Below are 25,614 nucleotides of genomic sequence, written 5' to 3'. Positions count from 1 at the left end.
TCAACACCCAGCACAGTTAACATAAGACAATAGAGACTATGGGTTCTGACAGCAGGCAGAACCAAGTGTGTTCCTGGTTCTTTTTTTTTTTTTTTTGCAGTGAGGTGGCCAGGCATCAACACAACTCAAAAGTTTTTATTGTATAGGACAATGGTTAGAGACCCCAGAGATTCAGGAAGACCCACCTGGTTGGAACCAACAAAAGACACTATTTCAGAGTTCTCTGGGCTGTGAGGGGACAGGCTTTTTCTGGTAGAAGGTCCATGGCAGTAATCAGTACAAGAAGAGCCACATATGAACCTAGTTTTTGGTGGGTGAGTGGTTAAGGTGGGCCAGCCTCATTTCAATTACTTGAGTGCGACCCTGAAGACACGGATGTGGATTACTGAGTTTGCGGATCTGGGTCAGTGTCTGTGCTGTATCTGTCCCTGGTTCCCGCTCACCCACAAGTTCCATGGTGGAGGTACTGGCTACCATGTACAAAGACTTGAAGCTGCCAGTCTGCAGCTGTAGGGCAATGTGGATGGCACAGTTGATAGGTAGGCCCAAGTGGTGGATGTAGATCTCAGTGCAGGCATTCTGACCCTTTTCCCTTCCACCCAGTCTCCTATAATGAAAAGGTCATCTTTTGGGGGTGTTAGTTGTAGAAGGTATGGTAGGTCTTCATAGCTCTGTTTAGTCGCTCAGTCGTGTCTGATTCTTTGCAACCCCATGAGTCTCAGCACGCCAGGCCTCCCTGTCCATCACCAACTCCTGGAATTCACTCAGATTCACGTCCATCAAGTCGGTGATACCACCCAGCCATCTATTCCTCTGTCGTCCCCTTTTGCTCCTGCCCCCAATCCCTCCCAGCATCCATCTTTTCCAATGAGTCAACTCTTCTCATGAGGTGGCCAAAGTACTGGAGTTTCAGCCTTAGCATCATTCCTTCCAAATAAATCCCAGAACTGATCTTCAGAATGGACTGGTTGGATCTCCTTGCAGTCCAAGGGACTCTCAAGAGTCTTCTCCAACACCACAGTTCAAAAGAATCAATTCTTTGGTGCTCAGCTTTCTTCACAGTCCAACTCTCACATCCACACATGACCACTGGAAAAAACCTAGCCTTGACTAGATGGACCTTAGCCAGCAAAGTAATGTCTCTGCTTTTGAATATGCTATCGAGGTTGGTCATAACTTTTCTTACAAGGAGTGTTATTTAATTTCATGGCTGCAATCACCATCTGCAGTGATTTTGGAGTCCAAAAAATGAAGTCTGACACTGTTTCCACTGTTTCCCCATCTATTTCCCATGAAGTGATGGGACCAGATGCCATGATCTTCGTTTTCTGAATGTTGAGCTTTAAGCCAACTTTTTCACTCTCCTCTTTCACTTTCATCAAGAGGCTTTTTAGTGCCTCTTCACTTTCTGCCATAAGGGTGATGTCATCTGCATATCTGAGGTTATTGATATTTCTCCCGGCAATCTTGATTCCAGCCTGTGCTTCTTCCAGCCCAGCTTTTCTCATGATGTACTCTGCATAGAAAGTAAATAAGCAGGGTGACAATATACAGACTTGACGGACTCCTTTTCCTATTTGGAACCAGTCTGTTCCATGTCCAGTTCTAACTGTTGCTTCCTGACCTGCATATAGGTTTCTCAAGAGGCAGGTCAGGTGGTCTGGTATTCCCATTTCTTTCAGAATCTTCCACAGTTTATTGTGATCCACACAATCAAAGCTTTGGCATAGTCAATAAAGCAGAAATAGATGTTTTTCTGGAACTCTCTTGCTTTTTCCATGATCCAATGGATGTTGGCAATTTGATCTCTGGTTCCTCTGCCTTTTCTAAAACCAGCTTGAAGATCTGGAAGTTCACGGTTCATGTATTGCTGAAGCCTGGCTTGGGGAATTTTGAGCATTACTTTACTAGCATGTGAGATGAGTGCAATTGTGCAGTAGTTTGAGCATTCTTTGGCATTGCCTTTCTTTGGGATTGGAATGAAAACTGACCTTTTCCAGTCCTGTGGCCTCTGCTGAGTTCTCCAAATTTGCTGGCATATTGAGTGCAGCACTTTCACAGCATCATCTTTCAGGATTTGAAATAGCTCCACTGGAATTCCATCACCTCCACTAGCTTTGTTTATAGTGATTCTTTCTAAGGCCCACTTCACTTCACATTCCAGGATGTTTGGCTCTAGGTGAGTGATCACAGCATTGTGATTATCTTGGTCGTGAAGATCTTTTGTGTCCATTTCTTCTGTGTATTCTTGCCCCCTCTTCTTAATATCTTAGTATCTTCTGCTTCTGTTAGGTCCATACCATTCCTGTCCTTTATCGAGCCCATCTTTGCATGAAATGTTCCCTTGGTATCTCTAATTTTCTTGAAGAGATCTCTAGTCTTTCCCATTCTGTTATTTTCCTCTATTTCTTTGCATTGATCTCTGAGGATGGCTTTCTTATCTCTTTTTGCTATTCTTTGGAACTCTTGCTATTGACAGGAACCTGGAATGTTAGGTCTATGAATCAAGGCAAATTGGAAGTGGTCAAACAAGAGATGGCAAGAGTGAACGTCGACATTTTAGGGATCACCGAACTAAAAGGGACTGGAATGGGTGAATTTAACTCAGATGACCATTATATCTACTACTGCAGGCAGGAATCCCTTAGAAGAAATGGAGTAGCCATTATGGTCAACAAAAGAGTCTGAAATGCAGTACTTGGATGCAATCTCAAAAATGACAGAATGATCTCTGTTTGTTTCCAAGGTAAGCCATTCAATATCATGGTAATCCAAGTTTATGCCCCAATCAGTAATGCTGAAGAAGCTGAAGTTGAACGGTTCTATGAAGACATACAAGACCTTTTAGAACTAACACCCAAAAGAGATGTCCTTTTCATTATAGGGGACTGGAATGCAAAAGTAGGAAGTCAGGAAACACCTGGAGTGACAGGCAAATTTGGCCTTGGAATACGGAATGAAGCAGGGCAAAGACTAATAGAATATTGCCAAGAAAATGCACTGGTCATAGCAAACACCCTCTTCCAACAACACAAGGGAAGACTCTACGCATGGACATCACCAGATGGAGGAGTCTGGTAGGCTGCCCTCTATGGGGTCGCACAGAGTCGGATAGACTGCAGCGACTTAGCAGCAGCAGCAGGTTAAGTTAATAAATTGAAAACAAGGATTAACACTTGTTTATAAAAAGAAAGTTATTTAACAAGGATCGTCTTAAATGCCATTAGAACACTGTGGGTGCTTTTACATTGTGAAATGCCATAAAGCACAGTTGTGTTTTATGAATACTTATCAAGTGGTCTTAAATGTTGACACCTAATTCATGCTGCTGCTTCTGTTGCTGCTTAGTCTCTCCAGTCGTGTCCAACTCTGTGAGACCCCATAGACGGTGGCTGTGCCCACCAGCCTCCACCGTCGCTGGGATTCTCCAGACAAGAACACTGGAGTGGGTTGCCATTGCCTTCTCCAAATTCATCCTGGATATGACCAAACAACAACAACAACAACAAAAACAAAAACACATATAGAATAACATATAGCCGTGTGTGTAGGCATGTTATGACTTTGAGCTCTTTGTGGGCTCCAGTCCCACTCTCCCATTTCACTCTGTCTTGAGTCCACAGCAATGGACTCAATTTCTATATATTAGAAATAATCTCATTCATTCCTGATGCACCTTCCTGAAAGCCTTAATTGTCACTAGAGGCCAAGTTTTCTCTGCAAAATTAGTTTTGGCTAAATGAATGGCTATAATAAAAATTCTGTTTACTTAAAAAGAATTATGAAGAAGCTCATCAACAAGGAAAAGTTAAACATTTGCCATGATGTTACTTTAGTATTTTAAGGGGATTATAGAACCTCTTTTTCAGATCCATTAGTTCTGGACATGAATCCTATTAACTTTGAGTTTCTACAGAAAGAATCATATGATAACTTGGAATTCCCTAAGTGGGCTATCAGATCAGATCTCCCAAAACTGAAATGATATTTGTGAGGCCACTCGAAAGATTTTACATAGATAGAGGCTAAGAATTATGTGAGGAAACATATTGAACGATGTGTAACCCATTTGAATTATGTTGATCTTAAAGAGTATAAAAGCCAAATATTTTTTTATCAGTAGATGAACTCATGTAAGAATAGGGACTTGTTTTGTTTTCATACTTGGAGATATTAAAACATAAAAAGTGACCACCAAATAAAGAAATCTCAAAAAGAGTTTATTTTTATGTTATTTATTTTGTAGAAACACATTCTACTAATAAAACCATTCCTTGATTAACATAATCCAGATTATGTCAATAATCAACAACTACCTGCTTGTGAGAACTGTGTTGTAGTTAATGCCCATCAATGGCTGACAGTGAATGTAACAACTATTAATTTGTAAGCATATAAATTGGACTTTTTAATCATCCAAAAGGATATTTTCTTTACAAATGCAGTAATACAAAGATTGACTATGGTTGTAAAGCTTTTAAAAATCGTTGTTGTTGTTGTTCAGTCACTAAGTCATGTCCAACTCTTCACAACCCTATAGACTGCAGCATTCCAGGCTTCCCTGTCCTTCACTATAACCTGGAGTTTGCTCAAATTCATGTCCATTGTGTCAGTGATGCCATGCCACCATCTTTTCCTCTGTCACCACCTTCTCTTCCTGCCTTCAATCCTTCCCAGCATCAGGGTCTTTTCCAATGAGTCATATCTTCAAATCAGGTGGCCAAAGAACTGGAGCTACAGCTTCAGCATCAGTCTTTCTAATGAATATTCAGGGTGATTTTCTTCAGGATTGACTGGTTTGCTCTCCTTGAATCCCAAGGGACTCTCAAGACTCTTCCAGCACCAGAGTTCAAAAGCATCAATTCTTTGGTGCTCAGCCTTCTTTATGGTCCAACTCTCACATCCATACATGACTACTGGAAAAAAAACATAGCTTTGATTATATGGACTTTGTTGGCAAAGTGATTTCTCTGCCTTTTAATATATTGTTTAGCTTTGTCATGGCTTTTTTCCCAAGTAACAAGAGTCTTTTAATTTTTTATGGGCCATAGTATTGGTAAAAATAAATCAACTCATTTGAAAAAAATATTTTGCATAATAAAATGTATTATGAGAAATAAATCTGAAAAATTCTCTGTGGCAGAATGGAATTCTTTTCCTCTATAAGGATATATGTGGGATTTATGTGTAAATATTCTACTTAAATCAAATATAGACTTAATTATTGACTAGTATGCTAATTTTGTGAGGCTATTTTTTTTTTTTGCATTTTATCCTCAGCTATGCCTGAAATACTCAATATGTCTTCTCAATCCATAAAACAGTATTATTATTCATAAATGAAATGCTCAGAGTGATGTTTTATAGACTAATAATGCCATTGTTGATATTCGATGAAATAAGTATTTTCTGGTAAAAGGAATTTGAGGAGTGCTGCTTTAAACACAGATTTATTCAACACAATTCTTCCTTGTGTTTAGGGACACTGGACATCTTAAGGAATGTGCAATATGCATGTTTCCTATTGATTGCTGTGATTAGGAGACAGTTCTGCTAACACCAACCTTGGTACCTCATTAGGATACTGTGACCTGCAGAAGTAGAGAGATGCTAAGAATCCTGATCATTGTGATTTCTTCCATAGGGTGCCAGAACTGAGCCCTCCTCCTTTCTGTGCTTCTGCAGCAATTGTTGGGACACATTTATATTGACATATCTCTCAGTAAATTCTAATTCCCTGTCTTCTGTGTTGTAGGCTGGAAGCTCTCCAGGGTCAAGAAGTGTCCAACACATTCTAACTTTTCCATGAAACATTTTTTGCAACTAAATGAATTAATAGATAATTGAATCTAAGAATCAGTTCAGTTCAGTCACTCAGTCATGTCTGACTCTTTGCGACCCCATGGACTGCAGCACACCAGGCCTCCCTGTCCATCACCAACTAACTCCCAGAGTTTACTCGAACTCATGTCCTAAAAGATTCCAGGAATCTCTCTGGAAATGCAGGTGCAGTCTATTACCTGTATTTCCTTAAGGCAAAAAAATATTCAGTCTTGGAACGATGAATGGAGGGATCTAGTTTCGGGCAGGCATTATTCTAAAACCTGCTTTATCTAGGTCTGTTCTGACAGGTCTCATTCTCTGGGTGTGTGTGGCTTTAAGGACCCTGTTAGCATGATTCTACCACAGACTAATGATGTCAACTTGTTCAGCCCCATTTTGGAGATGGTTGATGAACCTACCAATTGTTGTTCAGTCGTTCAGTCATGTCCAGCTTTTTGCGACCTCATGGACTGCAGCATGCCAGTTTTCCCTGTCCTTCACCATCTCCTGGAGCTTGTTCAAACTCATGTCCATCAAGTCAGTGATGCCATCCAACACTCTTATCTTCTGTCATCCCCTTCTCCTCCTGCCTTTAATCTTTCCCAACATCAGGGTCTTTTCTAATGAGTCAGCTCTTTGCATCAGGTGGCTAAAGTATTGGAGCTTCAGCTTCAGCATCAGTCTTTCCAATGCTTATTTGGGATTGATTTCCTTTAGATTGACTGGTTTGATCTCTTTCCAGCCAAGGGACTCTCAAGAGTCTTCTCCAACACCACAGTTCAAAAACATAAATTCTTTGGTGCTTAGCCTTCTTTTTGGACCAACTCTCACATTCATACATGACTAATGGAAAAACCACAGCTTTGACTATATGGACCTTTGTTGGCAAAGTAATATCTCTGCTTTTTAACATGCCATCTAGGTTTGACATAGTTTTTTTTTTTTCCCAAGGAGCAAGCATCTTTTAATTTCATGACTGCTGTCACCACCTGCAGTGATTTTGGAGGCCAAGAGAATAAAATCTGTCACTGTTTCCATTGCTTCCCCATCTATTGGCCATGAAGTGATGGGACTGGATGCCATGATCTTAGTTTTTTTAATGTTAAATTTTAAGCCACCTTTTAAACTTTCCTCTTTCACCTTCATCAGGAGGCTCTTTAATTGCTCTTCACTTTCTGCCATAAGGGTGGTGTGGTGTCATCTGCATATCTGAGGTTGCTGATATTTGTCCGAACAATCTTGATTCCAGCTTGTGCTTCATCCAGCCCAGCATTTCGCATGAGGTATTCTGCATATAAGTTAACAGAGCAGGGCAAGAACCTACTAGACTTGTAGTCATATTTATCATTTTGCAACCTTTTCATGAGTCAGAGCCTTGCTGTGATGAATGGGTTGCATAACTAAATGAAACGATGAGCCATGATATGCAAGATCACCTAAGAAGAACAGGTCATAGTAAAGATTTCTGACAAAATATGGTCCACTGGAGGAGGAAATGGCAACCAACTCCAGTCTTCTTGTTTGGAGAGCCCTATGTACAGTATGAAAAGGCCAAAAATATATGACATTGGAAGATGAGCCTCCCAGGTTGGAAGGTGTCCAATATGCTACCGGGAAAGAGAGAGGGCTGCTGCTGTTGCTTCAGTTGTGTCTGACACTGTGCGACCCCATAGATGGCAGCCCACCAGGCTCTGCCATCCCTGGGGATTCTCCAGGCAAGAACACTGGAGTGGGTTCCCATTTCCTTCTCCAGTGCATGAAAGTGAAAGTGAAGTCACTCAGTCGGGTCTGACTCTTCATGGCCTCATTGACTATAGCCTACCAGGCTCCTCCATCCATGGGATTTTCCAGGCAAGAGTACTGGAGTGGGTTGCCAGTGCCTTCTCCTGAGTAGAGGGCAATTACTATTAATAATAGCATCAAAAAGAATGAAGTGTCTGGGGCAAAGTGAAAACGACACTCAATTTGGATATATCTGGTGGTGAAATTAATGTCCAATGATGAAAGAACAGTATTGTATAGGAACCTGAAATGTTAGTTCCATGAATCAAAGTAAATTCGATGTGGTCAAGCAGAACATGACAGGACTACATTGACATCTTAGGAATCAGTGAACTTAAATGGATGGACCCGGGTGAATTTAACTCAGATGACTGTTATACCTACTACAGCAGGCAAGAAACCCTTAGTAGAAATGGAATAGCCCTCATAATCAACAAAAGAGTCTGAAATGCAATACTTGGGGGCAACCTCAAAAATGATAGTATGATCTTAATCATTTCCAAGGCCAACCATTCCATATCAGAGTAATCTATGATAAGTCTATGCCCAAAACATTGATGCAGAAGAAGCTGAGGTTGATCAGTTCTATGTAGACCTACAACACCTTATATGCTGTTAAGTCGCTTCAGTCATGTCCGACTCTGTGCGACCCCATAGATGGCAGCCCACCAGGCTCCCCCGTCCCTGGGATTCTCCAGGCAAGAACACTGGAGTGGGTTGCCATTTCCTTCTCCAATGCATGAAAGTGAAAAGTGAAAGTGAACTCACTCAGTTGTGTCGGACCCTCAGTGACCCCATGGACTGCAGCCTACTAGGCTCCTCCATCCATGGGATTTTCCAGGCAAGAGTACTGGAGTGGGGTGCCATTGCCTTCTCTGACACCTTATATAAGTAACAACAAAAAAGATGTCCTTTTCATCATAGAGGATTGGAATGTGAAAGTAGGAAGTCAAAAGATACCTGGAATAACAGTCAAGTTTGTCCTTGGAGTACAAAATGAAGCAGGGCAAAAGTGAACAGTTTTGGCAACCCAAGAGATGAATCTACACATGGGTATCTCCAGATGCTCAATATATCAAAATCAGGCTGATTATGTTCTTTGCAGCCAAAGATGGAGAAGCTCTATACAGTCAGTAACATCAAGATGTGGAGCTGACAGTGGCTTAGATCACCAGCTCCTTATTGTAAAATTCAGGCTTAAGTTGAATAAACTATGGAAAACCATTAGGCCATACAGGTATGACCTAAATCAAAACCCTCATAACTATACAGTGGAGATGATGAACAGACTCAAGATTAGATCTGATAGACAGAGTGCCTAAAGAACTATAAACTGAGTTTCATAGCAATATAGAGGAGCCAGTGGCCAAAACCATTCCAAAGAAGAAGAAATGCAAGACGGCAAAGTGGTCATCTCATGAGGCTTTACAAATAGCTGATGAAAGAAGACAAGTGAAAGGCAAGGGAGAAAGGGAAAGATATACTCAACTGAATGAAGACTTCCAGAGAATAGTAAGGAGAAATAAGAAGGCCTTCTTAAATAAACAATGCACAGAAATAGAGGAAAACAATAGAATGGGAAGACTAGAGACCTTTTCAAAGAAACTGGAGATATCAAGGGAACATTTTACACAAGCTTGGGCATGATAAAGGACAGTAGCAGTAGGGAACTAACTGAAGCAGAAGAGATTAAGAAGAGGTGGCAAGAATACACAGATCTATGCAAGAAAGGTCTTAATGACCCAGATAACCATGACTGTGTAATCACTCACCTAGAGCTGAATATCCTGGAGTGCAAAGTCACACGGGCCTTAGGAAACATTACAACAAACAAAACTAGTTGAGGTGATGGAATTCCAGCTAAGTTATTTAAAATCCTAAAAAATGATGTTGTTAAGTGGGGCACAAATTGTGTTAGCCAATTTCAAAAACTCAGCAGTGGCCACAGGATTGGAAAATGTCAGTTTTCATTCCAATCTCAAAGAAGGGCAATGTCAAAGAATACTCAAACTACTGTACAATTGTGCTCATTACACAGGCTAGCAAGATCATGCTCAAAATCCTTCAAGCTAGACTTCAGTAGTACATGAACAGAGAACTTTCAGAAGTACAAACTGGGTTTGGAAGAGAAAGAAAACCCAGAGATCAAATTGCCAAAATTCATTGGATCATGGAGAAAGCAAGGGAGTCCTCCCAAAAAACATCTACTTTGGCTTCATTGACTATGCTAAAGAGTAGGATTATTTTGATCCCAACAAACTGGAAAATTCTTAAAGAGATGGGAATAGCAGACCACCTTACCTGTCTCCTGAGAAATGTATATCTGTGCCAAGAACCAGAAGTTAGAACCTGACATGGAACAATTGACTGATGCAAAACTGGGAAAAGAGTACAACAAGGCTGTATATTGTCACTCTGCTTATCTGCCTTATATGCAGAGTATGTCATGTGAAACGCCAGGCTGGATGAATCACAAGCTGGAATCAAGATTGCAAAGGAGAAATATCAAAAGCCTCAGATGTGCCACTTTAATGGCCAAAACTGAAGAGGAACTAAAGAGCCTCTTAATGATGGTAAAAGAGGAGAGTAGAAAAACTGGCTTAAAACTCAGCAGTCAAAAACTAAGATCATGGTATCCAGTCCTCTCACTTCATGGCAAATAGAAGGGGAAAAAGTGTAAGCAGTGACATATTCTTTTCTTGGGCTCCAAAATAACTGGGAATAGTACTGCAGCCATGAAATTAAAAGATGCTTGCTCCTTGGAAGGAAAGTTATGACCAACCTAGACACCATATTAAAAAGCAGAGACATCACTTTGTAGACAAAGGTCCATATAGTCAAAGCTATGGTTTTTCCCACAGAGTTCCCTGGTGGCTCCAGTTGTAAAGGTTCTGCCTGCAATGCAGGAGACCTGGGTTTGATTCCTGGCTCAGAAGATCCCCTGGAGAAGGGAATGGCAACCCACTCCAGTATTCTTGCCTGGATAACTCCATGGACAGAGAAGGCTGGCAGGCTACAGTCCATAGGGTCCCAAAGAGTTGGACATGACTGAGCAACTAACAGACACATGATTTTTTTCAGTAGTTATGTATGGATGTGATAGTTGGACCATAAAGAAGGCTGAGTGCCAAAGAACTGATGCTTTCAAATTGTGGTGCTAGAGAAGACTCTTGAGGCTTCCTTGGGCCGCAAGGAGATCAGATAGGTCAATCCTAAAGGAAATCAACCCTGAATATTCATTAGAAGGGCTGTTTATGAAGTTGAAGTTCCAGTACTTTGGCCACTTGATGAGAAGAGCCAACTCTTTGGAAAAGACCCTTACACTGGGAAAGATTGAAAGGGAAGTGGCAGAGGAAAAGATGGATAGATAGCATCACCTACTCAATGGATATGAATTTTAGCAAAGTCTGGGAGATAGTGGTGGACAAAGGAGCCTGGTAAGCTGCAGTCCATGGGGTTGCAAAGAGTCAGACATGACTTAGAGACTGAACAACAACAACTTAGATAAGAATTTTCCTCCAGAATCTGGAACAAATCCTATGATTCTCTCCAACTTGTGTCCAATGTTATATTACTTATCTGCTCACATATTGTTCCAAAGGCCTTAGTTCTTTCTCTTTTTGCTTTTGGAATCTGTTTAACCCATATACCACACCACTTACAAGACTTGTTCATTTGACTGACAGAAAGTGTTTTAAATATATTACTTTCTTTCTCCTCCCATTGCCTCTTTCTGACTCAAATCTCATGATTTCTTGTATCATCCCTCCTAAATGAGCTCCTTGACTCAAATACTTTTGTCTCCAGTTCATTTAGGAGTATATCAGTAGGAGTCAAGCCCCATATATATACTTCATATAAATCAGTTAATGACATGGACAATGTCCCCTACATGGAATAAGATCAAAACATAAATACAATAAATACATACAGTTATTTGGTAGATAAGATCAGCTTGTGAATGTTGAGAGTGCTAATAAGGTAGTCAGTATAGGATGCAATGAGACGATATTTCCTGAGACTAGATTTTTTAAAAAGCATGATGCAGTTTGTCAGTCAGAAACCCTGAGGAAGGGTGTCTATTGCATAGACAGAAAATAGCTTGTCCAAAACCATACAGTGAGACCATGATTGATAAGGTTGAAGCAGAGTCAGAGAGAAGGTGGTGGGTGACATGTGGGGAACCATCATAGGCTAGATCATGTAGAGCTGTATAGTGCATTGTAAAGACTCTGGCATTTGCCCTAAGAAGAAGCAGGGGGAGGGGGTCATGGAAGGTTCTGAGCAGAGAAATGTCAACTTCAGTGATGAAGAATCATCTTTTGATGGACTGTAGGTGGTCAAAGCTAGAACCAAAGGGACAAACTAGGGGATTAATGTTATAACTGAGGTAAGAGATTATGGTGACTCAGATCAGTAAAACTGGGAGAAAATCCTATATATAAAGTACAGTCAACAGCATTTTCTGATACATTAGTTATGAAATGTAAGAAAAAGAAAAGAGTTGATGATGACCTTGAGGGTTTTGGATTAACCATGTCAATGATGGGGGAGCCACCATCTGACAGGGGAAGACTACATGGGAAGTGCTAATTGGCATTGATTTGGGACATGTAAAGAACAAGCAATTGGATCCACAAGGCTGGAATTTCTGAGATATTTGATCTGGGGCTGCATATGTAATTTTGTAAGTTAACACCGTGGAAGTATGGATGAGACTCAGGGGGGAAGTGAGTATAGATAGAAAACAGAGACCTGGGGCACTTTAAAGGACTATAATGTGGAGAAAGCAAAGGTACAACATAAAAATGCAGAGAGACAGCAGTGGGAGAATATTCAAGAGAGGAGTCCTAGGAGACAAGAGAAGAGGAAAAAGAGAGAAAGATGAATAATGGTGAGAGAAGCATTGTATAGGTCTCTGGCAGGTGCTGAGAACAGTGCTGGTTAAGAAGTTTAGAATGAAAGCCCACTGAGGTAGAAGCCCTGGGATCAGTGAGACTACACAATTCTTTAGAAGGATTTGCTTCAAAGGGCACAAATAGGACAGTAGCATGTAGAGGAAGCAGAATGGGAATAACATTGCGTTGGGCATCTATTGCCCCTTGAAATCTTCCTTCTACTATTTCTACCAGCTTTATGCCTAGCTTGCTGGGCTGCCTGGACCACACTAGATGTTTTTCAAGCTTCAGCTTCTGGTTGAGCTTGACAACTGCAGGGAAGGAACAGATATTGTGAGGAGAGAGAGGTTGTGGCATTTATTCTTAGCTTACCTGCCTCAAGGCTGCAGGCTGGATGGATATTCTGCCAAAGCAACAAATGCTGAAATCCTTTCATGGAAAATTCCAGTAACCACTCTCTGTTCTTGTTTCTTCAGCCCTGAAGTGGTAACTGCTCCTCAGTATCACTAATTCAAGATTACAGCAATATGCCTGTATATTCCTATTGCTGTTGTTTAACAAATAACCACTTAGTGGTTTAAAGCAGCAAAAATTATTGCATTTATAGATTTTCAGAAGTCTGGCATGTAGTTTGCTTGGCTAAAATCAGTAGGGTTTTGTTCCTTTCCAGAAGCTCTAGAATTCATTTTCTTGCTCTTTACATCGTCTAAAGCCACCTACATTACTTGGCTGGTTCCCTGATAACCCCAACTTCAAAGCCAGCAGCTTTGTAACTCTATGCTTTTCTTTGGGAGTTGTTTCTCTGTCTGACTCTCTTCTGCCAACCTCGTCACACTGGGCCCTAATCCAGGATGCATCTCCATCTGAAAGTCAGCTGGAAAGCAACCTTAATTCCATCTGCAACCTTAATGCCATTTACCATGTAACACGATGTACTCACAGGTTTGTGGGATTAAACATAGACCTCTTTGGAAGCCATTAGTCTGCCTGCCATAATGTCTTATTGAAATATATGCTAAGATCTGCCAGCAGCAAATAGCTCCTTCCTTTTATTAAATTCTTCCTAGTTACCCATTTTGTGTGTGTCCTTTGTTGCCTACTGGAGACCTAACCAGAATAAACTTTTTTTTTTTCTTTCACTTTTTGTGAAACAACAGCTTGTTTTTAAGTTTTAGAGATGATGACACTGTAGAGAGTAAAAATGTGGCAGAAGAGAGAGGGAGATATAGTGGAGCAATCCCTTGTATAAGGTAGAAGGAGCAGGACCTAGTGCACATATGGATAAGCAATGGGTGTTCATCTGCAATACTCTGCATGAACAGGTAAGCAAATACGTTGGATGTTCTCTGATTGCTTTAGCATTTTAGGGAGAATTAGTGGCAAGATCACCAGTAGAAAATCAGGAGGAAGGTAGAGATGTCAGAGGTTGAAACCAAGAGCAAAATAGGAACTAGCCATCTAGGAGTGCAGGAGAATAAATGGACTAGCTTTGGCATTTTAATTGAAGTGATATTAACCCTAAAGGAAAATTTTGCTTTCGGTGGGAGATGAAAAATCTTGGATATTACCATATGTAGGAGAAGGCAATGGCAACCCACTCTAATACTCTTGCATGGAAAATCCCATGGACGGAAGAGCCGGGTAGGCTGAAGTCCATGGGGTCGCGAAGAGTCGGACATAACTGAGCGACTTCACTTTCACTTTTCACTTTCATGCGTTGGAGAAGGAAATGGCAACCCACTCCAGTGTTCTTGCCTGGAGAATCCCAGGGACGGGGGAGCCTGATGGGCTGCCATCTATGGGGTAGCACAGAGTCAGACATGACTGAAGCAACTTAGCAGTAGTAGCAGCAGCAGCCCTCCAAAAGGCCATGGAACATGAAAAGCTAAGTCAGAATATCTGTAGTATTAATAGTCCAAGGGACATAATAATGAAAAAATATTTAAAAATATGCAATGAATAAAGTATAATGAGTAAAGTTTGAAAAACTTTGGACTAGCAAAATACAATATGATTACTTTAAGGCTCACTTGAAATTCATGGCCAAGGACTTAAATTGAGATAAGTCATGGAAGTGGTGTGTTCCTATGTATTTATTTTTTGTCCTATAATGCTGTTTGGGCCCAAGTATAGAGTGGGCAGAGGGCTGGATTTAAATAGGGTTGTGTTTTATGCAAGAGAAAGGGGAAAGAGAACTGAAGGACTGTGCAAAAGAGGGACCATAAATGACTGATCGAGGACCTTCCAGCAGGAAATAAGACTTAGGACATTCTGAGCTATTGCAGACAGGCATGGGAGGAAGTGGTGCCTCTCTGGAGCCCACTCACTCTTATCTTCAAACAGCTTCTGATTTGTTGAAGAAAAGTGAGTTTGATTTTTTAATGTAAATTTACTTATTTATAATACACTTTTTGCTTATTTTCTAAAGGATACACAGTGAAAATGTTTAACATGACATGAAGCTTCATATATAAACAGGGATGATAACTAAGAAGACCAGATGGAGAACTTTCTTTTATCACGCCAATACATTCATTGACTTTATGGGAAGACTCTGTTTGCCATGAATGAGTAAAAGAATTTTGGGGAGATACTAATTTTCTATTCATAAAAAAATACTAACTTCTTCTGTCTTCCAAGCAATTGAGTTCAATATAATGTCTATCTGTAATGTTGATACATAAATTCCTAATTTACTCATTAACCTGTCATGTCTAGCATGTTTTTCTAGTAAAACTGAAAGCTCCTATCTGTCATGAATGTTTTTCATACTTTTTTTTTTTTACCCACAGTTCAGTTCAGTTCAGTCGCTCAGTCATGTCCGACTCTTTGCAACCCCATGAATTGCAGCACGCCAGGCCTCCCTGTTGATCACTAACTCCCGGAGTTCACTCAAACTCACGTCCATCGAGTCAGTGATGCCATCCAGCCATTTCATCCTCTGTCGTCCTCTTCTCCTCCTGCCCCTAATCCCTCCCAGCATCAAGAGTCTTTTCCAATGAGTCAACTCTTCGCATGAGGTGGCCAAACTACTGCAGTTTTAGCTTTAGCATCATTCCTTCCAAAGAACACCCAGGGCTGATCTCCTTTAGAAAGGACTGGTTGGATCTCCTTGCAGCCAAGGGACTCTCAAGAGTCTTCTCCAACACTACAGTTCAAAAGCATCAATTCTTTGGCACTCAGCTTTTTTCACAGTCCAACTCTCACATCCATAAGTGTTGCAAGAAGGCATTAGAGGGCAGACACACTGAAACCATAATCACAGAAAACTAGCCAATCTGATCACATTGACCACAGCCTTGTCTAACTCAATTAAACTAAGACATGCCATGTGGGGCCACCCAAGACAGACGGGTCATGGTGGAGAGGACTGGCAGAATGTGGTCCATGGGAGAAGGGAATGCAAACCACTTCAGTATTCTTGCCTTGAGAACCCCATGAACAGTAGAAACAGGAAAAATGTTAGGATACTGAAAGAGGAACTCCCCAGCTTGGTAGTGCCCAATTTGCTACTGGAGATCTGTGGAGAAATAACTCCAGAAATAATGAAGGGATGGAGCCAAAGCAAAAACAATACCCAGTTGTGGATGTGACTGGTTATAGAAGAAAGGTCCGATGCTATAAAGAGCAATATTGCATAGGAACCTGGAATTTTAGGTCCATGAATCAAGGCAAATTGGAAGTACTCAAACAGGAGATGGCAAGAGTGAACGTCGACATTCTAGGAATCAGCGAACTAAAATGGACTGGAATGGGTGAATTTAACTCAGATGACCATTATATCTACTCCTGTGGGCAGGAATCCCTTAGAAGAAATGGAGTAGCCATCATGGTCAACAAAAGAGCCCAAAATGCAGTACTTGGATGCAATCTCAAAAATGACAGAATGATCTCTCTTCATTTCCAAGGCAAACCATTCAATATCATGGTAATCCAAGCCTATGCCCCAACCAGTAACGCTGAAGAAGCTGAAGTTGAACAGTTCTATGAAGACCTACAAGACCTTTTAGAACCAACACCCAAAAGAGATGCCCTTTTCATTATAGGGGACTGGAATGCAAAAGTAGGAAGTCAGGAAACACCTGGAGTAACAGGCAAATTTGGCCTTGGAATACGGAATGAAGCAGGACAAAGGCTAATAGAATTTTGCCAAGAAAATGCACTGGTCATAGCAAACACCCTCTTCCAATAACACAAGAGAAGACTCTACACATGGACATCACCAGATGGTCAACACCGAAATCAGATTGATTCTATTATTTGCAGCCAAAGATGGAGAAGCTCTGTACAGTCAGCAAAAATAAAACCGGGAGCTGACTGTGGCTCAGATCATGAACTCCTTATTGCCAAATTCAGACTTAAATTGAAGAAAGTAGGGAAAACCACTAGACCATTCAGGTATGACCTAAATCAAATCCCTGTGATTATACAGTGGAAGCAAAAAATAGATTTAAAGGACTAAATCTGATAGAGTGCCTGATGAACTAGAGATATTTACTACTAATTATTAAAATTTACACCTTAATCTAGTCATATGAAACAAATTATTATGGAGTTTTAAAAGCCAATAAATTATTTATATTAGCAAATAACTAGATCAGAAGAAAAACTGACTTGAAACCAATCTATTCCCCAAATCCTGTTAGAAAAAAAATGAATTGCAAAACAGTGAACCATAGATTCTTATTTGGGAATTATCAGATAACAAACAAAAATCCATAAAACAAAAAAGTGTATTTAAAGACATTAATAGGTGAAGCATCTCTTTCATCTAAATACACGTTATAATATGAATATAATGTTCACTTAAAGACAAATTGGTGGATAATTGTTGGGCTCAATATATTGAAAAAGAGACAAAGTTCAAAGGAGAGGAAGAAGCTAGAAACTGAAACTCAAAGGACATTTCACATCAGCTTTTTATTTTGTGTATTATATATAGTATCTCATGTTTGTCATGTATGTGGAAAGTTGTAGAACTCTTACCATTAGTGAAATTGGCTTATATAAATCTGGTCAGTAATGAGAGGATTTATAGACATAATGCAGTGATGAGAGGATTTATAGACATAATGCCAACATGGTCTCAATTAAGTGTAAGGCAATTATAATCACCCTTTCCCCATCACAATTAAAATATTGAACATTTTTTACTTTAAATCAGTTGTCTTGCCTCAAATATTACTTAGGAATCATGGCTGCCTGAGTATAATTAGCTAAAACACACATAGGAAGGAATTCTACATGAAAGATATGCGTTAGGCATCAAGGAAAAAGTCAGAGGGTTGGTTTTTTTTGTTGAGAATTACACTTCTTTCAGTTATCTCTTACCTGCTGATGTTTGCACAATTTCCGTGGTGTTTCTGAGGCCCATGAAGTCAAACTGATAAAGCCTCCAGGATTTCTGATCAGCTGCCTCAACCGAGTTTTTTCTCCATCTGTAAATCATTTCTTCTTTGGGGTAGCCATCTAAAAATGCAAAACAAATATTAACGCTTGAAGACATAGGACTGTAACACATTAAAGTCAAAATTATAATTCTGATCAGTTAATAGGAGTTGACATTTTAGTCCATATTTAATCATTAACTTTTCCTCATATGCATAGAAACTCCAAAAATGAATGGGAAATGGCTACTTAACCCAGAAGATTTTTGCTGCAGATCTTCACAATCAACAAAAGGTGAACAGCCACAAGCCATGTCTGTGTGAATATAGAATATATTTCTCAATGTGGAGGACTTGGTTGTAGTTGATATTCAAATTATAGACCTGATCTAACTGCCTGGCTCACTCTCACCAGACCTTCTAAACTTTTCCAGAGGTGAGTCTGTCCAGATCTCAGGAAAGACAAATTTACTTTTTTATTATAAACTTTATTATATACATAGCTTTTATTATTTATTACATATTTATATTTATTATTATTATTGAAGAGTAGTTGATGTACAATATTCTGTAATTTGTTGCTGTTGTTCAGTGGCCAAGTCGTGTCCAACTGTTTGCTACCCCATGGACTGCAGCATGCCCAGCTTCCCTGTCTGTCACCAACTCCCAGAGCTTGCTCACACTCATATCCATCAAGTCGGTGATGCCATTCAACCATTTCATCCTCTGTCAAACCTTTCTCCTCCTGCTTTCAATCTTTCCCAGCATCAGGGTCTTTTTCAAGGAGTCAGTTCTTCACATCAGGTGGACAAATTATTGGAGTTTCAGCTTCAGCATCAGTCCTTCCAATGAATATTCAGGACTGATCTCCTTTAGGATGGACTGGTTGGATCTCCTTGCAGTCCAAGGGACTCTCAAGAGTCTTCTCCAATACCACAGTTCAAAAGCATCAATTCTTTGGCACTCAGCTATCTTTAGAGTCCAATTCTCACATTGATTCATGACTACTGGAAAAACCATAGCTCTGACTAGATAGACCTTTGTTGGCTAAGTAACGTCTCTGCTTTTTAATATGCTGTCTTGGTTGGTCATAGCTTTTCTTCCAAGGAGCAAGCGTCTTTTAATTTCGTGGCTGCAGTGACCTTGCTTTTGCTCCTCTTGCACCAAATGCATTAATTTTCTCTCTGTTGAGAATAATGCTTGTCATGGATTTGTTGTATATAGCCTTTATTATGTTGAGGTATGTTCCTTCTATGCCTACTTTCTGGAGAGTCTTTATCATTAACCAGTGTTGAATTTTGTTAAAAGCTTTCTCTGCATCTGTTGAGAATATCATACATTTTTTTTTTTGTCTTTCAACTTGTTAATATGGTCTGTCACATTGTTTGATTTACATATACTGAAGAGTTCTTGCATCACTGGGATAACACCCATTTGATCTTGATGTATGATCCTTTTAATGTATTGTTGGATTCTGTTTGGTAGAATTTTGTTGAGTATGTTTGCATCTATGTTTATGAGTGATATTGGCCTGTAATTTTCTTTATTGTGATATCTTTATCTGGTTTTGGTATCAGGGTAATGGTAGCCTCATAGGATGGGATTGAGAGTTTCCCATCTTCTGCAATTTTCTGGAAGAGTTTGAGCAGGATAGGTGTTAACTCATCTCTAACTTTTAGAAGAATTCGCCTGTGACGTTAGCTAGCACTGGGCTTTTGTTTGTTGCAAGATTTTTTTTTTATTACAGTTCTGATTTCTGTGCTTGTGATTAACTTGCTGAGTTCAGTTGCTCAGTCATGTCTGACTCTTTGCAACCCCATGGACTACAACATGCCAGGCTTCCCTGTCCATCACCAACTCCTGACACATACTCAAACTCATGTCCATCGAGTTGGTGATGCCATCTAAGCATCTCATCCTCTGTCATCCCCTTCTCCTCCTTCCTTCAATCTTCCCCAGCATCAGGGTCTTTTCCAATGAGTCAGTTATTTACATGAGGTCGCAAAAGTATTGGAGCTCCAGCTTCAGCATCAGTCCTTCCAATGAATATTCAGAACTGATTTCCTTTAGGATTGACAAGTTTGATCTCCTTGCAGTCCAAGGAACACTGGAGAGTCTTCTCCAACACCACCAGGTCAAAAGCATCAGTTCTTCAGTGCTCAGCTTTCTTTATGGTTCAACTCTCACATCCATACATGACTACTGGAAAAACCATAGCTTTGACTAGATAGACATTTGTCACAAAGTACTGTCTCTGCTTTTTATTATCCTGTCTAGACTGGTCATAGCTTTTATTCCAAGGAGCATGCATCTTTTAATTTAGTGGCTACAGTCCCCATCTGCCGTGATTTTGGATCCCAAGAGAATAGTCTGTCACTGTTTCCATTGGTTCCCCATCTATTTGCCATGAAATGATGGGAATGGATGCCATGATCTTAGTTTTTTTAAATGTTGAGTTTTAAGCCACCTTTTTCACTCTCCTCTTTCACTTTAATCAGGAGGCTCTTAAGTTTCTGTTCACTTTCTGCCATAAGGGTGGTGTTGCCTGCATATCTGAGGTTATTGATATTTCTCCCAGCAATCTTGATTCCAGCTTGTGCTTCATCCAGCCCGGCATTTTGCATAATGTACTCTGCATATAAGTTAAATAAGCAGGATAATAATATACAGACTTCAGTCACTCAGTTGTGTCTGACTCTTTGCGACCCCATGGACTGCCAAAAAAAAAAAAAAAACTTTTTTGTAGAATTCTTCTGTTTACTCTTGCCACCTCTTCTTAATATCTTCTGCTTCTGTTAGGTCCATACCATTTCTGTCCTTTTTTGTGCCTGTCTTGCATGAAACGTTCCCTTGGTATCTCTAATTTTCTTGAAGAGATCTCTAGTCTTTCCCATTCTACTGTTTTCCTCTATTTCTTTGTGTTGATCACTGAGGAAGGCTTTCTTATCTCTCCTTGCTGTTCTTTGGAACTCTGCATTCAAATAAGTATACCTTTCCTTTTCTCTTTTGCTTTTCACTCCTGTTATCTCAGCTATTTGTAAGGCCTCCTCAGGCAACCATTTTGCCCTTTTGCATTTTTTCCTTGGGGATAGTCTTAATCACTGCCTTCTGTACAATGTCACACATCTCTGTCCATAGCTCTTCAGGCACTATATTAGATCTAATCCCTGGAATCTATTTGTCACTTCCAGTATATAATCGTAAGGGGTTTGACTTAGCTCATACCTGAATGGTCTAGTGGTTTTCCCTACTTTCTTCAATGTAAGTCTGAATTTGGTAATAAGGAGTTCATGATCTGAGCCACAGTCAGTTCCTGTTCTTCTTTTTTGCTGACTGTATAGAACTTCTCCATCTTCAGCTGCAAATAATCTAATCAATCTGATTTTGGTATTCTCCATCTGGTGAAGCCATGTGTAGAGTCATCTTTTGTGTTGTTGGAAGAGGGTGTTTGCTATGACCAAAGAGTTTTCTTGGTAAAACACTGTTGGCCTTTGCCCTGCTTCATTTTGTACTCCAAGGCTAAACGTGCCTATTACTCCAGATATCTCTTGACTTCCTACTTTTGCATTCCAGTCCCCTATGATGAAAAAGACATCTTTTTGGGGTATTAGTTCTAGAAGGTCTTGTAGGTTTTCATGGAATCATTCAACTTCAGCTTCTTTGGCATTATTGTTTGATGCATAGACTTGGATAATTCTGATAATGAATGGTTTGTCTTGGAAATGAACAGAGATCATTCTGTCACTTTGGTCAATGCACCCAAGTACTGCATTTTGGACTCTTTTGTTGACTGTGAAGGTTATTCCATTTCTTCTAAGGGATTCTTGTCTATAGTAGTAGATATAATGGTCATCTGAATTAAATTTGTCTGTTCCAGTACTTTTTAGTTCACTGATTCCTAAATAGTCAGTGTTCACTCTTGTCATCTCCTGTTTTACCACTTCCAATTTACCTTGATTCATGGACCTAAAATTCCTGGTTTCTATGCTATATTGTTCTTTACAGCATCAGACTTTACTTCCATCACCAGTCACATCCACAGCTGGGCGCTGTTTTGGCTTTGACTCCATTTCTTCATTCCTTTTGAAGTTATTTCTCCACTCTTCTCCAGTAACATATTGGGCACCTACCAACCTAGTGAGTTCATCTTTCAGTTTCATACTTTTTTGCCTTTTCACACTGTTCATGGTGCTCTGAGAGCAAGAATGCTGAAGTGGTTTGCCATTCCCTTTTCCAGTGGACCACATTTTGTCAAAACTCTTCACTTTGACCCATCCATCTTGGGTGGCCCTACGTGGCATGGCTTATAGTTTCTTTGAGTTAGACAAGGCTGTGGTCCATGTGATCAGTTTGATTAGTTTTCTGTGATTGTGGTTTTCATTCTGTCTGCCCTCTGATGGATAAGGATAAGAGGCTTATGGAAGCTTCCTGATGGGAGAGACTGATTTTGGGACAAACTGGGTCTTGTTTTGATGGGTGTGGCCATGATCAGTAAATCTTTAATCCAATTTTGTGTTCCCTCCCTTTTTTTTTGTCCTGAAGCCAAACTATGGTAGGGATACCGAAGCTAATGGTGACCTCCTTCATAAGGACTTGTTCAGACACCCTTGTATTCAGTGCCTTTGACCCTGCAGCAGGCCACTCTCTATCCATGCCTCCACCGGAGACTCCTGGACACTCATCAGCAAGTCTGGCTCAGTCTCTGTGGAGACACTGTTCCTTTCTTCTGGCTCCCGGTGCACACAAGGTTTTGGTTGTGCCCTCCAAGAGTCTGTTTCACCAGTTCTGTGGAAGTTCTGTAATCAGATCCCCCTGGCCAAAGGAGTTTTCAGTCCCTTTTGAGTACTACCTACAAAATTTAAGTTTCACATGCTCATGTAAAATATGAAAGTAATCTGTATCTTATGTTAGAGCTGTAAAAAGAAATTTGGAAAATACGACAGTTGTTACTATGCTAAACTGCTTCATTTTCAACAGTTCAGAGAACAACGTATGAACAAATGTACTCATTTTAAAAACTAATCACCCTAATGTGGGCCTGGAGAACAGAAAGAGACATGAATGAACTCACTGAGATGGGGAAAATACAGATTCTCTATCTTGTTTTTGGTGATGGTTACATGTATGTTACAAATGCGAAAATGTTTGCATTTTATAGCACCTAAATTATGATCTCAAAAGAAATTCAACTGTCTTTTTAGGTCATGGACAGGGAAACATGGCCTACTAACTTTCATCTTACCAGATATTTCTCAATATAGCTCTCATTTCATCTTTTATCATCTAGAATTAATGTCTTATACTAAACTGATGTTGACCAAAATGCAAAAAGAAAAAAAAAAAAACCCTCCGATTTTAACTACATTTAATAATTAAGAGGCTATTTTTGCTAAGTTATTTATAAAGGTTATAGTTTAATATGAAATGAAATTTTTGTTTAAGAGTTTTAAAAATCTTTCAGAAGAATATTTTATTGATTTCTTTTGGAATTTAAAATCCATCATATATAAACTGTCAGTTTGGAAAAGAAGATATAATCTAAAAGACAATTCCAAGATACAGGCTTGGTTTGTGGCAAAGTTAACTTTGTTACCTTACTCTACAGTCTAGCATTGTGTGACTTTGACTACATATAGCTACAATCTTTATCATGCCAGATTTCAAAATATTCAGTGAACTTATACAAACTTTAGGAAAGAATTTTGTAACATGAGCTTGTGAAATGTCAAATTAATTATAACAAGAGCATATCCCCCAAATCCGAATAGGTATGTCTAGAACTTTACACTCTATATGCCTGCCACTATTGATACCTCTGAAATATTCATTTCTCTCTACTCTAAAAGTTTGGTTGAGTAATTTTGTATTTGAGCCTTACTATCCCAGAAATGTTCATGGCCATATACATACATATATATATAAATACATATATATAAATGCATATATATAAATACATATATTTAAATATATGTATATATTTAAAGCTTTCCTAACAGCTTTTAAAAATATTTTCCAAAATCAGGGTTGAATATTGAATCAATTCTGTAAAATATTGCTGAAAATCCTCTCAGGAAAATGCATACCAAGGAGTACAAGGCTGCTTTTTGTCGCCCTGTTTGTTTAACTTATACACAGAGGGCATCTTGAGAAATGCCAGGCTGAATGAGTTACAAACTGGAATCAAGTTTGCCTGGGGAAATATCAACAATCTCAGATATGCAGATGATACAATGGCAGAACATGAAGAGGAACTAAAGAACCTCATGATGAGGGTAAAGGAGAAGAGTTAATAAGCCGGCTTAAAACTTGATATTAAAAAAAAGCTAAGATTATGGCATCCAGTCCCATCACTTCAGCAAGTACATGGGGGAAAATGTGGAAACATTGACTGATTTCCTCTTCTTGGGTTCTAAAATCAATGTGGATGGTGACAGCAGCCTTGAAATTAGATGATTGCTTCTTGGCCGGAAAGCTATGACAAACATAGACAGTGTGTTAAAAAGCAAAGACATCACTTTGCCAACAAAGTTGCATATTGTCAAGGCTATGATCTTTCCAGTAGTCATGTACAAATGTGAGAGCTGGACCATAAAGAAGGCAGAGTACCAAAGAACTGATGCCTTCAAACTCTGGTGCTGGAGAAGACTCTTGAGATTCCCTTGGACAGCAAGATCAAACCAGACACTCTTAAAGGAAATCAATCTTGAATATTCATTGGAAGTACTGATGTCAAAGCTGAAACTCCGGTAATCTGGCTACCTGATGCAAACACCCAACTCATTGCAAAAGACCTTTATGCTGGGAAAGATTGAAGGCAGAAGGAAAAAAGGGAAAAAGAGGATGAGATGATTGGATGGCATCACTGATTCAATGGGCATTAATTTGGGCAAACTCTGGGAGATGGTGTGGGACAGGGAAGACTGATGTGCTGAAGTCCAGGGGTCACAAACAGACACAAGTTGGTGACTGAACAACAACAAATATTTTCTATAAACATTTTAAATTATTTATATTGAAATTAACCATACTCTTCTGAAGATGCATGCATTAACTTGAAAGAACAAAAGTAGTTGGAGTTTCAGAGGGCATGTTAATTTGGGAGGAAAATTTCAGTAATTTTCTTAGCCATTGAGTCCTCTTCCTATGCCTCTTCTTCCTGTTGATTACAAGTACCACCACTTTCTATCTTCTATCTTCTTCTTCTTTACCATAGTAATAATCACTATCACTATCACCACCACCATTAATATCATCATCACCACCACCATCATCATCATATTGCTATCTGTAATGAGGCACCAGGCAATATTTCAAGACTTTCAATGTGGTGAGTCTCACAACAATCCTAGTGGCATAGGTATTGCTGTCTCTGTCTTACAGATAAGAAAGTTGAAGCACAGAGATTCTGAGTCATGTACCTATGACAAAGCCAGAATAAAAACTTAGATTTTCTGACTCTAGGCTCTCTATCTGCTCACTTATTGCACTACACTGTAGTTGGTATCATGGAGAACTACACATAGAGGTTCTTCTAAAATCCTTGGAAGGGCACCGTAACTGTTTTTGAGTAATACTGAATGACTAGAGAAAGCCTCCCATTCCCAATTGTTTCCTCTCTGTTGGCATTTTTCTTATATATTTGACATACTGAAATTGAAAATTTTATAGTATTAATCCCATTATTCACTTCCATAGTTATTTTGTATTTATGTTTAATCATTCCT

The 25,614-nt window shown here is 39.6% G+C and overlaps 1 protein-coding gene across 1 annotated transcript in view; it reads right to left on the bottom strand.

The window, feature by feature from the left end:
* GABRG3 (gamma-aminobutyric acid type A receptor subunit gamma3) overlaps window positions 1–25,614 on the bottom strand; it is an 831,740-nt gene that overhangs the window by 113,457 nt on the left and 692,669 nt on the right. The window contains exon 6 of the mRNA XM_068991088.1: window positions 17,835–17,972. Within this exon, the coding sequence (XP_068847189.1) occupies window positions 17,835–17,972 (138 nt within the window). The remainder of the gene's footprint in view (window positions 1–17,834; window positions 17,973–25,614) is intronic.

This window comes from Capricornis sumatraensis, chromosome 19 (genome assembly GCF_032405125.1).
Source record: "Capricornis sumatraensis isolate serow.1 chromosome 19, serow.2, whole genome shotgun sequence".
NCBI classification, from domain to species: Eukaryota; Metazoa; Chordata; class Mammalia; order Artiodactyla; family Bovidae; genus Capricornis; species Capricornis sumatraensis.
This window is presented reverse-complemented; position numbering and strand designations above follow the sequence as displayed.